The sequence below is a fragment of the Schistocerca nitens genome, chromosome 8 (genome assembly GCF_023898315.1).
Source record: "Schistocerca nitens isolate TAMUIC-IGC-003100 chromosome 8, iqSchNite1.1, whole genome shotgun sequence".
NCBI classification, from domain to species: Eukaryota; Metazoa; Arthropoda; class Insecta; order Orthoptera; family Acrididae; genus Schistocerca; species Schistocerca nitens.
Genome location: NC_064621.1, coordinates 351,762,456 through 351,776,740, shown reverse-complemented (window position 1 = coordinate 351,776,740; position 14,285 = coordinate 351,762,456). Strand labels below are relative to the sequence as shown.

The 14,285-nt window shown below is 39.8% G+C and overlaps 1 protein-coding gene across 1 annotated transcript in view; it reads right to left on the bottom strand.

The window, feature by feature from the left end:
- The window catches only part of LOC126199009 (nucleolar protein 6), a 160,191-nt gene that overhangs the window by 76,781 nt on the left and 69,125 nt on the right, over positions 1-14,285 (bottom strand). Inside the window, exons 7-9 of the mRNA XM_049935689.1 lie at positions 4,546-4,706; positions 4,314-4,434; positions 3,118-3,278 (exon numbers count right to left, since the gene is read on the bottom strand). Of these exons, the coding sequence (XP_049791646.1) occupies positions 3,118-3,278; positions 4,314-4,434; positions 4,546-4,706 (443 nt within the window). The remainder of the gene's footprint in view (positions 1-3,117; positions 3,279-4,313; positions 4,435-4,545; positions 4,707-14,285) is intronic.

Genomic DNA, 14,285 nt, shown 5'->3' with positions numbered 1-14,285 from the left:
GCCATCAGAGACAGGCTACAACACTGTCTCACTCCCTTCACAACCACAGCTTCCCTTCCAAGCCCCTCAACTCTTATAACTGCTGTCTGGTTGTTGTACAAGTTGTAAATAGGCTTTCGCTCCCTGTATTTTACCCTTGCTACCGTCAGAATTTCAAAGAGAGTTTTCCAGTCAACCCTGTCAAAAGCTTTCTCTAAGTCTACAAACGGTAAAAATGTAGGTTTGCCTTTCTTTAATCTATCTTCTAAAACAAGTCAGTATTGCCACATTTGTTTCTATATTTCTCCAGAATGCCAACTGATCTTCCTCAAGGTCAGCTTTTATCAGTTTTTTTTACTCTTCTGTAAAGGATCTGTGTTAGTATTTTGCAACCATGACTTATTAAACATATAGTTTGGTAACTTTCATACTTGTCAGCAACTGCTTTCTTTGGAATTACAATTATCAAATTATTTTCAAATTCTGAGGATATTTCTTCTGTCTCATACCTCTTGCTCACCAGACATAAATGTTTTGTCATGGTTGACTCTCCAAAGGCTATCAATAGATCTGACAGACTATCGTCTACTCCAGGGGACTTGTTTCGACTTAGATGTGTCAGAGCTCTCTCAAATTCTTCTCATCTTCATCCTTATACACTACCCTTTCTATAATCTTGCCTACTAGTTTATCTCCCTTGCACAGATCTATATACTCCTTCCACCTTTTCCTTTCTTTTGTTAGTACTGGTTTCCCATCCGAGCTCTTGATATTCATACAAGTGGTTCTCTTTTCTCCAAAGGTCTCTTTAATTTTCCTGTAGGCAGTATCTATCTTACCCCTAGTGAGATAAGCCTCTACAGCCTTACATTTGTCCTCTAGCCATCCCTGATTATCCATTACGCATTTCCTGTCAATCTCATTTTTGAGACGTTTGTATTCCTTTTTGCCTGCTTCATTTACTGCATTTTTATATTTTCTCCTTTCATCAATTAAGTTCAGTATCTCTTCTGTTGCCCAATGATTTCTACTAGCCTTCATCTTTTTACATACTTGATCCTCTGCTGCCTTCACTATTTCATCTCTCAAAGCTACCCATTTATTTTCAACTGTTTCCTTTCCTCTGTTCTAGTCAACTGTTGTCTAATGCTCCCTCTGAAACACTCAACAATCTCTTGTTCTTTGAGTTTATCCAGGTTGAATCTCCCCATTTTCCTATCTTTTTCCAATTTCTTAAGTTTTAATCTACAGTTCGTAACCAACAAATTGTGGTCAAAGTTCACACCTGCCCTGGAAGTGTCTTACAATTTAAAATCTGGTTCCTAAATCTCTGACCTACCATTATATAATCAATCTGGAACCTTGTGGTGTCTCCAGGTCTCTTCCGAGTATACAACCTCCTTTTATGATTCTTAAACCATGTGTTAGTGATAATGCTCTGTGCAAAATTCTACCAAGTGGCTTGCTCTACACAATGCTGGTGACTACTCTGAAGGACAGTAACAGATGCAAACATGTAACTCTTTTGTATCAGTTGTGAAAAAATAGTTGCCACTATTTAAGTTCCAACACTAATAGGTGAAAGCCTTAAAAGTGAACATAGTACCAGTGCCAGTTCACCATGAAAACTGTCACGTAAATCACAACACTTTTACGTACATAGTCATGGTAGATCAAAGTAACATTATGTTTAATACCTGGACTTTTATTTTTATTATTTCATTAGCACATTACACTGCTGCCTGATGTGTTGCTTAGCTTAGACCAACCCCCCCCCCCCCCCCCCCCCCCCCCACACACACACACACACACACACACACACAAAGCCCCCTGCCAGTAAGTGCACTGCTGGCAAATAGAGTGTTGCTTTGCAGACAGTCTTTACTTCACAGCCAAATTCTGTAAAGTAGACTACTCCAATATACACACCTATTGATGTAAACGCTATTTGGTAGCTGCCCACTGATGTGTACTGCAGTCCTGGCCCATTTAGGGGGACCCTACGTTTCTCAATGCTATGACACAAATTTAGGATGTCACATCCTAGATTGGCACAGAACCTCTGAAGTCTTTTGTTCAATCTTCCACTTAACTTACAAGCAGAGGGCCATGATTAGTTAAACGACGGTGGTATTCTCAACCTTCTCTGCCAGTAACTGGGATGATGACCCCATTATTGCATCTCTCAAGATAATGTATTGTTCCTATAGAATGAAAATGTATGAAAAATGTGTTGCACTACAGTATATAATATCAGCATTTATTTTCTCATTCAAGCCTTCAGGATATTCTTCTATTACAAATGTATCGCATATCTTTTATACAATAGTGAAAACCACGTACCTGTTGTTAATTTACTCTGATGAAGTGCTGAAAAACTTTTTTCTAAAGCTCATAATACTGTGATGATCCATAGTTTAATCGTCCACAGCTCTTCACACAATAGCTACTTTTCGAGGTCAATGTCAGTAATCACATATTTCATCTATTTTTCATTAGTTCTCACTCCACTGGCTAGTTCATTCTACAGTTTCATCCCTTTCTTCTAGATGAGAATTGAATTATGTGCCTGTTACTAGTCAACCTTCTTTTTCACTGGTGAAAGTCAGTTTCCCATCAAACAAACACACAAAATTTCAGAATTTCTCACAGAATTTGCATGAGAGCATCTGACTGATTCTAATCTTTGCAACATCACATGTCAATGAGAACTACAATCATAATAAAGTCTGGCTACTATTATAATAACTTAAGAAATGCACTAAAAACATTACTGACAGGTGTAACCACAATTTGTGAGTGTCTATGACGTTAAAAATCTACTGAGAGCAAGAAAACTCACGATGTGCACACAACACAACAAGCAGGGTCATCAGGAAAAATGTGTGCAGTACAAAGTGCTTTTATTGCTATGCAATATAAGTCTCTTTTTTTTTCCTTTTCAGATCAAGCATTACAGTAAATTACACAACTGCCTCCAAAACACCAAATACATTCCACACTGCAAAGTGCTAAACAAAATCAGGAGCATTAATTATTTAGCTAACTGTACAAATTCTGTATTGTTCAAATAAACATAAATCATGATTTAAACATCCTATTTTGCTCTAGTAAACAAAAACACATGCAATTAATTACCATCTGGAAGGTCTCCTTTGTCATATCGGCACAGATGTTACAGAAACCAGAAATATCCACAAACACAACTTCATAATGTTCATGATATTCTGATAATGTTGGTACATTATCAGCATCAGCTGGTGTTAAACTAATACCATTGGTGGTCCAGTCAGCCTGTGCTACAAAAGAAAATATACACTATTAAAAACTCTATATGAGCTGAAAGTTGCAATTTATGAATTAAATTTGTCTTATATACTGGGTTTGTCCATAAAGTAATGAGACTGGGTCTGCTAAAAAGAATTTATTGATCCAGTTGGTGCATATTGTTAAAATTGCTAACATAGTCTCCTTGGGTCCCGATACAACACTGCCAATGCAATTTCCATGTTGCAAAGGCTCCGAGCAAATCAGCTGAGTTAACCTCTTTCACAGACACTGTGACAGCCCACTGGATGGCAGGAACATCACCAAAATGGAGACCTTTCAGGCTTCTCTTCAGTTTTGGGAATAGAATAAAGTCTGATAGGCTTGTATCTGGAATCTACAGTGGCTGCAGCAAGGTTGCAATCTCTATCCAGGCAGGTAGGTGGTAGCAATGAAGGTAATTTGGGCCAGAGTGATGTCATGGTGGAGCTTCCAATGATTGGCAGTCTCTGGTAGTTCCAATTTGGTGGTTCTGTGCAAGTGCTCTTTAATGTCTTTGTAGAAAATGGAATTGACGTTTCATCCCAGAGGTACAAATGCCTTGCATTTTTCACTTCAGCCACATTTTCATCCAAAATATTCACTGAAGGGCGTCCAGATCGCTCCATGTCTTCAACAGTCTCCCGTCCGTTGCTGAACTCACTGAACCACAGGAAACCTGGGCCCATAACAGGGTGTCATCTTTATAAGCCTCCTTAATCACAGAAAGTATCTCACAAGCAGTTTTGCCTAGATAAAAGCAAAATTTAATCGTGTAACAAGCTCCAGCGAAAGTTTCATTTTTCACATTTTCTCCTGTGACTCAAAAACAGCTTTTGTGTCATGCATGATCCTCACAGTGTCAGAGCTCGGACGCGACTGTTGCCTGGTGTGTTGTTTTAGTTTAGACCCCCAACACAAATCTCCCCGCTGAGGAACACACTGCTGGCGACTGGAGTGCTGCTCAGTGGCTAGTCTCATTACTTCACAGACGTACTCTGTAAAGTGGGCTATTCCACTATACATACCTAAACTGTTCCAGACATAACGTGCTATTTGGTAGCTGCTCATTGAATTATTCAGTCGACGCATGTTGAGAAGGTACGCAACATACATGGTCATAATAAAGCCAGAGAAGCCTCCAAAACCCTATGGAATATATTGAATATGTAGACAGATCAAACAAAACAGAAGTGACTCACAAATGCCAACATAATATTTTAAATGAAAAATAAGTTTCAGACAAATATCTAGCCATACCTGATCAAGTTCTCTTTGCCGAAGCCACACCTTCAATAAAACAATCCCATCACGAATGTTACTGTGTGTCTCCAGTAACTGCACAAGATAATCGTTGTAACTTAAGGCAGCAACATCTCTGGCAATGCTATTATTGTAATGAGGGGTTGGTGTTCCGGCATCTATATACAACAAACATAAACAACAGCACACATTATTTAACTAGATGTCCCGGTTTTGGCACATATGTTGTCACACAAAGATGAATGTTATATCTCATTATGAATTCTTTCAATTGTGAACAGCACTCAGTGATACAATGCCTGTCAGAATCAGTTCTACTTTTGTCCAGTGTTGTGGTTGAAAAGAGGAAAAGCCATTCTGTGAGAAACAAATAAGGAAATAATGTTCTCTTGAGCTGTAGAGATGCATTATACTACTTGTCTACTTGGGAAGATTGATACCTATTGTAAATTTCAAAGACAAATAGCTGCAATGAGCTGTGAAGGTAGAGTGTGAGTCAGGCCTGGATAGTTCACTTAATGTGACCATTGCCTGTGAAAGGCAAAGGTTCAGACTCATTCCTCATTCATCCGAGTGTTTAATGTCAAGGAATATCATAATAGTGCTGCTGCAATGCTACATTCTGCTGCTGAGTGTAAGATTCCTTCTGGAAATGAAACCTAGAATGTGGCTAATCATCCTCCACAATATTCTGTCTCTTAGCAGTGCTAATTTAGTGTGGTATGCACGTCAGCTTCTGCTGAGTTTGCAAAGCAGGGGAAAGGTACCAACTAAATTGAAGCTGTGAATATGGGCCATGGGCAGTGCCTGTATGCTCTGTCAAATAAGAACAAACACTGTCCATGAAAGGCAAGAGTCCAGTTCACATTCCAATCCAGTACACAGTTTCAATCTGCCAGAAAATTTCACAACAGTGCATACTCTGCATTAAAATATTCATTCTGATATTCATTCATTGTTTAGGAGCAAACTGTATAATAAACTCACAGCAGTCTCTGAACAAACATTAAACACAAACCGAGAAATTCCAGCAACACTCTTTAAAATAAAATAGCTCTCAATTGCCAATGCTGGAGAATAATTGGAATGAGAGAAAGGCAGCAAAAATATATTCAAGCAGGTACAGGAACCTACTCTAATGAAAGGCAGTAGAAATCGACAAACAAACAAATGAAATATCACATACAGAACTATCAACTGCAGTAACTAACAACTACTTCCTTAGGTCACTGTCTATGAACAGGAGCATGGAAATCCTTGAGAAACAGAGAACAACGCAAAGTCCAGGATGGAATAACAACAATATGAAACATAGAAATGGTGTTGAATTGTGGACAGACACAATGAAAAGACTCCTCCACTTCTAGCTTTCACATAGAAACACACACACACACACACACACACACACACACACACACACAAAAAAAACATGACACACTCATATATGGTTATTGTCTATGGCTTCAGTCAGCAGTTGGGCCCAAGCAGCTGCAGGCAGTGAAGAAGGACTTTTTGTCTGAAAGTCAAAAGTTAAACAATCTCTTCATTGTGTCTATTTGCGTGCATGTGTGTTTCCTGCTTCTGAAGAAGGATTTTTTGCTTGAAAGTCACACATTAAGCAATCTCTTCATTGTGTCTATCTGCAACTCCAGAGAAAGAGATCATATATGTAAGAGAGGGTTCCAGGACTAAACAAAACCCACATTAAGCAGAAAAAAGCTTCTACTAACCACACAGCAGCAGTCACCAACACAAAAAAATGGTGAAATCACGCATGTAAAAATGTTGCCGAAGGTCGTAAGGGCAACTCCAATTTGACATGAGGAAACAGCACAGGGATAACCTGACAGTCAACCACCAATTCAGTTAGCTATTTTAATAAGAATTTACAGAAAAGGAATTATGATAAATGAGGACTAAGGGAAAGAGTAAATTTGAGACTTCTATTGTGTAAGTGCAATGAAAAAAGATTTGCTAATTTGTACCACAACTGATTAGCAAATTATTGTTTGCAGTCAGCTGAAGGCTCCCAAAAGTGTACAATGATGTACAAAACCTCGCTGCAGTTTGCCAGAGCATAGACCAGTTGAATCAGTTCTCAGATAGGTTTTTGATCATGTAACTATGCAACTCATTGTAAAGATTTTATGATTTTTTTTGTTTTTTAATACAATAAGTATAGCAGCACAGACTGTGGACTGTGATTCCATTCACACCTTTCTTTTCTTTTCTTTTTTTGAAAAGAAAATTTTTTGATACATTACAAATCACTGAGTTTAACTAGATCATCAATCCCAATAAATATTCAAAATGGCATCCTGAACTTCTACTAACGTCATTAGTTAATGAGATCCACTGCCTATTCATGTCCAATATCCAATTGATGCATCCATCGGCAGCAACAAAGAGGAAGAGAAAATATGGTAAGTCTGGAGGCCAATAAAATCTATCCATTGTATTTTCACTGGTAATTCACACACATGTTAGCCATATGACTCTTGATATGAGTCTGCCAGGTAAGTGTTACAGTGCATTACGCGAGGTCTTTGATTATGTGGGTTTGTTTCGTATATGAGCCTTGAAAATGTTTCTCATCATTTCCTCTGGCCTCATAACACATTCAGCAGCCAGACATTTACCAAGTCTGCAAAAACTGAATATTTAACATATTTACTTTACCTCTCTTTTACATCTGCCCCTCAACAACTTCACCAACCTCTCTCTCTCTCTCTCTCTCTCTCTCTCTCTCTCTCTCTCTCTCTCCCCCCCCCCCCTCTCAACTGGATTTTATTCCTCTGGTGTTTTCACTGAGGCACACACCACCTGAGGCAACTACGCATCTTACTGGACAAATGCTTCTAAAGTAGCACCTCTTTCCCACAATCACAATATACAACACTGTCCCCAATAACTACTCAACTCCACTCCAAGAAGCCCAGTATGCATTAACTGCTTAATGTCCTCCTCCTTGCATATCCTAGCCACAATCAAACCACAATCCCAGTCCCAGTGCAGTCCTAAACTTCTCATCTAGGCCTCTCTTTGATACTGCGACATCTGTTCCTTTTACAAACTAAATCTTTAGCTCACAACTGTTCCTAACGACCGTATGCCATCCATCCAGACTGAGCTGCAGAAAATCTTATAAACTCCCTCACAAGAAATCACAACTTTATCCACAGAATTCCTTGCCAGTCCTGGCCCATGCATGCCAACCTTTCACCTACTTCCCAAAATAAACAAAAACAGCCATCCTGGTTATGCTGTTGCAGAGGGCTTCAAAGTCCCTATCAAACACATCCCAGTCCTGGTAGACCAGCATCTCAAGGGCATCTCCCATCACACATAAAAGAGAACCACAATCTCCTGAAAAGTTTCAAATCCATTCTTATCCCTCTCCCCCAACATCTTTGTCACTGTTGATGCAATCCTGCTTTATATCAAAATCCTACATACACATGGTGCCTCAACCTTTCTGTGGTTGTACAGGCACTGTAACTCGTGCAAATACACCAACCATGGAAAGCAGTCCCATTTTGACAGCTGTTATTCTGGCTATGAACAACAGTCTGTTATACTGCTATCAATTACAACACATAATAATTTTGTAGGAAAGTTCTGGCACAATGTAAACACTTCAGGAGTAAAGTAGACCACTCACAAAGGGCAGAGGTGTTGTTGTCAACAGGTGCAAACAGAAAAAAGATAGCTTAATAGCTTTCATAGTAATCTTTTTTCGAGCTAGAGTAAAAAGACAGACACTCAGGCAGACAGACAGATAGAAAGACACACACACACACACACACACACACACACACACACACACACACACACACACGTACATGTGTGCACATGCCCATGCCCTCATGTGGCACTGAGTGGACATGCAATGCTAGTGCTGTATTTCAGAAGGTGGACTAGGGTGGGGTGGGGATTGTGTCAGGTGGCATGGGCAGAGGCAGAGAGAGAGAGAGAGAGAGAGAGAGAGAGGCAGGAAGCAGAGTTTGGGGGTGGGGGGCTAGCCGTTCAGAATGAATCAGCTGGTTTGCCAACTAGGTATGCAGGAGGGTGGAGTGGCAGTTGTGTGGGATAGGTGTGTGATGCATGGTTGTTAGAGCCTTTGGGGAGCAGCGCACGCTCAAGGTAATGTGGGGAGGAGTTGGGAGGAATCGATATGATGAAAGGAATGATAACTGTCCCTATGTCACCTTCACTGTGCATCACTCCCACAGGCTTCGACAACTGTGAATCATACACCTAGCCTGCGCACCTGCCATCCCTCCCACTCTCACACCCTAGTCAGCAAACCAGCTGCCTCCCTCTGAGCCACTAGCCATCCAAACACAGCCCATCTCCCTGCCTCTTACATCTCTCTACCTCTGCCCACCCTATCCAACACAATGCTCACCCCACTGTAGACCACCTGCCGAAATGCAGCACTAGCATTAGAATCTAAAAGTGTAGATTCCTAATCCAAACTTCACATCATGTCCTTTCCATATTTTCTTCTAAGGTCAAACACTGATTTTGTTTACCTCATCCAAGCACTGTTTCAGAAGAGAATGTGTAAGTTCCCAAAAGAGTCTGGCAACACCCTTCACATATTATTATCATTCCCTGATATCCATTAACAGCATAGCTTATTTGGTCACACAATCACAACTGACATGATGTACTACACTTTTTCCACATTCCACACTAGTGAAAGAAATGTATGTTTTATAAGCAGTCGAAATGTGATTAAAAAGTTCATTTTCAACCCTCCAGTATTTTCCAACAGTGTGCATTCATAAGGTCAACAAAATGGTCTTCCTGCACATTAAGCCTACCATGTCTCGCATCCATAGTTACATTTAACAGTGTTCCATAAATGCGTGACACCACTGCCTCATATTTCCTACAGTTACTGCATAAGGCCTGTAATCAAGACATGGTTCACAATGACTTTCAGCCACATTATCCCTGTCAACATTGAGTAATCAAATAAACAATCACTTCTGATTACTGCAGCTAAACACAGAAAAAGTGGTAATACTATGAAGAAATATTGACAAATAGTATTTTTGTACAAGAAGCAAATAATGCAAAAGAAATAATTATTGGGCACAGACTCTTATGCGTACATTCATAATTTATTTTGAAAAGGGTAGATTCTATTCATCATATAGCAGAGATGCTGAGTTGCAGATAGGCATAACAAAAGGACTGTCAGAATGTCAGGTTTTGGCCAACAAGACCTTCATCAAAAATACACAACAGAGGTCATATTGGCCCAGTCTAGCAGCCAGAGACAATAGTGGTGTGTGCGCGCGCACGTGTGTGTGTGTGTGTGTGTGTGTGTTCTCTATTTTCAACGAAGGCTTTGTTGGCCGAAAGCTCACTTTCTGTTAGTCTTTTTGTTGTGCCTATCTGCGACTCAGCATCTCCGCTATATGATGAGCAGCAACTATCCTTTTCATCATATCATCACATTCCATCCTGGATTCTCCTCTTTTTCATCATTTATTTGTAATCGATAATGATAGAACACTATTAGGAAGAGAAAATAATCATGTGTTCATATTTTCTGTGAATTAGCTGTCGATAAACAATATATTCTGAAAAAGTTAATTGATTCTTAAACTTTTGTGCTTTACAGTGTAGCATATCACTTTGGTGATATGATGTGTTGCACAACCATCTGATGAGCTGACAAATTACCATTGCTACCTATAAAGTTCATACCCCCCCATGAACCATGTACCTTGTCACTGGTGGGAAGGCTTGCGTGCCTCAGCAATACAGATAGCCGTACTGTAGGTGTAACCACAATGGAGGGGTATCTGCTGAGAGGTGACGCAAATGTGTGGTTCCTGAAGAGGGACAGCAGTCTGGATGATTGACTGGTATGACCTTGTAACATTAACCAAAATAGCTTTGTTGTGCTGGTACTGCAAACAGCTGAAAACAACAGCCGTAATTTTTCCAAGAACATCCAGCTTTACTGTATGGTTAAATGATGATGGTGTTCTCGTTATCAGGAGAAACAAAACTGGCATTCTACGGATCAGAGCATGGAATGTCAGATTCCTTAATCAAGCAGGTAGGTTAGAAAATCTGCAAAGGGAAATGTATATTAAAAACAAAGATTCCATGACTTACCAAACGGGAAAGCACTGGTAGATAGACACAATAAAAAAACACACAAACACACACACAAAATTTCAAGCTTTCGCAACCAACGGTTGCTTCGTCAGGAAAGAGGGAAGGAGAGGGAAAGACGAAAGGTTGTGGGTTTTAAGGGAGAGGGTAAGGAGCCATTCCAATCCCAGGAGCGGAAAGACTTACCTTAGGGGGGAAAAAGGACAGGTGTGTGTGTGTGTGTGTGTGTGTGTGTGTGTGTGTGTGTGTGTGTGTGTGTGTGGGGCGCGAGTGTATACATGTCCTTTTTTCCCCCCTAAGGTAAGTCTTTCTGCTCCCAGGATTGGATTGACTCCTTACCCTCTCCCTTAAAACCCACATCCTTTCGTCTTTCCCTCTCCTTCCCTCTTTCCTGACGAAGCAACCGTTGGTTGCGAAAGCTTGAAATTTTGTGTGTGTGTTTTTTTTATTTTGTCTATCTACCAACGCTTTACCGTTTGGTAAGTCATGGAATCTTTGTTTTTAATATATTTTTCCCATGTGGAATGTTTCTTTCTATTTTATTCATATCATGAAAAGGGAAATGGATAGGTTAAAGTTAGATTTAGTGGGAATTAATGAAGTTCGGTGGCAGGAAGAGCAAGACTTCTGGTCAGATGAATACAGGGCTACAAATACAAAATCAAATAGAAGTAATGCAGGAGTAGGTTTAATAATGGAAAAAAAATAGAAGTACGGGTAAGATACTATGAACAGCATAGTGAGCGCATTACTGTAGCTAAGATAGGGACACAAAGCCCACGCATACCACAAGTTTATATGCCAATTACGTCCTTAGACGTTGAAGAGATTGTAGAAATGTGTGATGAGTTAAAAGAAATTATTCACATAGTGAAAGGAGATGAAAATTTAATAGCCAGGGACGACTGGAATTCGATAGTAGGAAAGGAAGAGAAGGAAAAGTAGAAGGTGAATATGGAATGGGGGTAAGGAATGAAAGAGGAAGCTGCCTGGTAGAATTTAGCACAGGGCATTAACTTTATCACAGCTAACACTTGGTTTAAGAATCATGAAAGAAGGTTGTATACGTGGAAGAAGCCTGGAGACACTGGAATGTTTCAGATAGATTATATAATGGTACGACAGAGATTTAGGAACCAGGTTTTAAATCGTAAGACATTTCCAGCGGCAGATGTGGACTCTGACCACAATCTATTGGTTATGAACTGTAGATTGAAACTGAAGAAACTGCAAGAAGGTGGCAATTTAAGGAGATGGGAGCTGGATAAACTGAAAGAATCAGATGCTGTAGAGTGTTTCACAGAGAGCATTATGGAACAATTGACAAGAACAGGGGACAGAAATATAGTAGAAGGCGAATGGGTAGATTTGAGAGATGAAATAGTGAAGATAGTGGAGGATCAAGTAGGTAAATAGACGAGGGCTAGCAGAAATCCTTGGGTAACAGAACAGATATTGAATTTAATTGATGAAAGGAGAAAATACAAAAATGCATTAAATGAAGGAGGCAAAAAGGAACACAAACACCTCAAAAATGAGATGGACAGGAAGTGTAAAATGGCTAAGCAGGGGAGGCTAGAGGACAAATCTAAGGATGTAGAGGCATATATCACTAGGGGGTAAGATAGATACTGCCAACAGGAAAATTAAAGATGGAAAACAGTTCTAATCAACGAAGGGAAAGCAGAAAGGTGGAAGAAGTATGTAGAGGGTCTACACAAGGGCGATGTACTTGAGGGCAATATTATGGAAATGGAAGAGGATGTAGGTGAATATGAAAAGGGAGATATGATCCTGCATGAAGAATTTGACAGAACACTGAAAGAAAGCTGAAACAAAGCCCCAGGAGTCGACAACATTCCCTTAGAGCTACTGATAGCCTTGTGAAAGCCAGCTGTATCGTCTGGTTAGCAAGATGTACGAGACAGACGAAATACCTTCAGACTATAAGAATATACAAATTCCAATCCCAAAGAAAGCAGGTGTTGACAGACGTGAAAATTACCGAACTATCGATTTAGTAAAAATACTGACATGAATTCTTTACAGACAAATGGATAAAACTGGTAGAAACCAACTTTGGGGAAGACCAGTTTGGATTCTGTATAAATGTTGGACCACGTGAGGCAATACTGACCCTACAACTTATCTTAGAAGAAAGATTAAGGAAAGGCAAATCTAAGTTTCTAGCATTTGTAGACTTAGAGAAAGCTTTTGACAATGTTGACTGGAATACTCTCTTTCAAATTCTGAAGGTGGCAGGGGTCAAATACAGGGAGTGAAAGGCTATTTACAATTTGTACAGAAACCAGATGGCAGTTATAAGAATCAAGGGGCTTGAAAGGGAAGCAGTGGTAGGAAAGGGAATGAGGCAGGGTTGTAGCCTATCCTCGATGTTATTAAATCTATACATTGAGCAAGCAGTAAAGGAAACAAAAGAAAAATTTGGAAATCCATGGAGAAGGAATAAAAACCTTGAGGTCTGCTAATGACATTGTAATTTTGTCAGACACAGCAAAGGACCTGGAATAGTAGTTGAATGGAATGGACAGTGTCTTGAAAGGAGGATATAAGATGAACATCAACAAATGCAAAATGAGGATAATGGAATGTAGTCTAACTAAATCAGGTGATACTGAGAGAATTATATTAGGAAATGGTACCCTTAAAGTAGTAAATGTGTTTTGCTATTTGGGGAGCAAAATAACTGATGATGGTTCAAGTTGGCAGGGTATAAATTGTAGACTGGTAATGGCAAGAAAAGTGTTTTTAAAGAAGAGAAATTTGCTAACATCGAGTATAGACTTAAGTGTCAGGAGTACAGCCATGTATGGACGTGAAACGTGGATGATAAATAGTTTAGACAAGAAGAGAATAGAAGCTCTCGAAATGTGGTGCTACAGAAGAATGCTGAAGATTAAATGGGTAGACCATGTAACTAATGAGGAAGTACTGAATAGAATTGGGGAGAAGAGGAGTTTGTGCACAACTTGACTAGAAGAAGGGATTGATTGGTAGGACATGTTCTGAGGCATCAAGGGATCACCCATTTAGTACTGGAGGGCAGTGAGGACGGTAAAAATCATAGAGGGGGACAAAGAGACAAATACACTAAGCAGATTCAGAAGGACGTAGGGTGCAGCAGTTACTTGGAAATGAAGAAGCTTGCGCAGAATAGAGTAGCACTGAGAGTTGCATCAAACCAGTATCTGGACTGAAGACCATAACAGCAACAACAACAAAGTTCATTTAAGTAATGAACTGGTACAGCCTGTTGTTTGGAAGTCAGTTTTCTTTATGTGGATGTGTTCTGGAGTGGACAGCCACAGTGTACCTGCCAGCTGGGACAATAATACCAGTCTTATTATGTTCGCAATAATTACAGCTTGCACGGTTTGTTCCACAGAATCAGGTCCTGCCTTGGAGATATAATGTGACCTGTGGAAGAAGGATGGCCATGACAACCACAATGATATCACAGGATCAAGGGAGAAATTATTATCTGTGATACTCAAATGGAATCTGTTAAATTGTACAGGCTTTTTTGGATAGAACCCATATTAATATATTTGTGATTTTCCAAGTAATGGGCAATC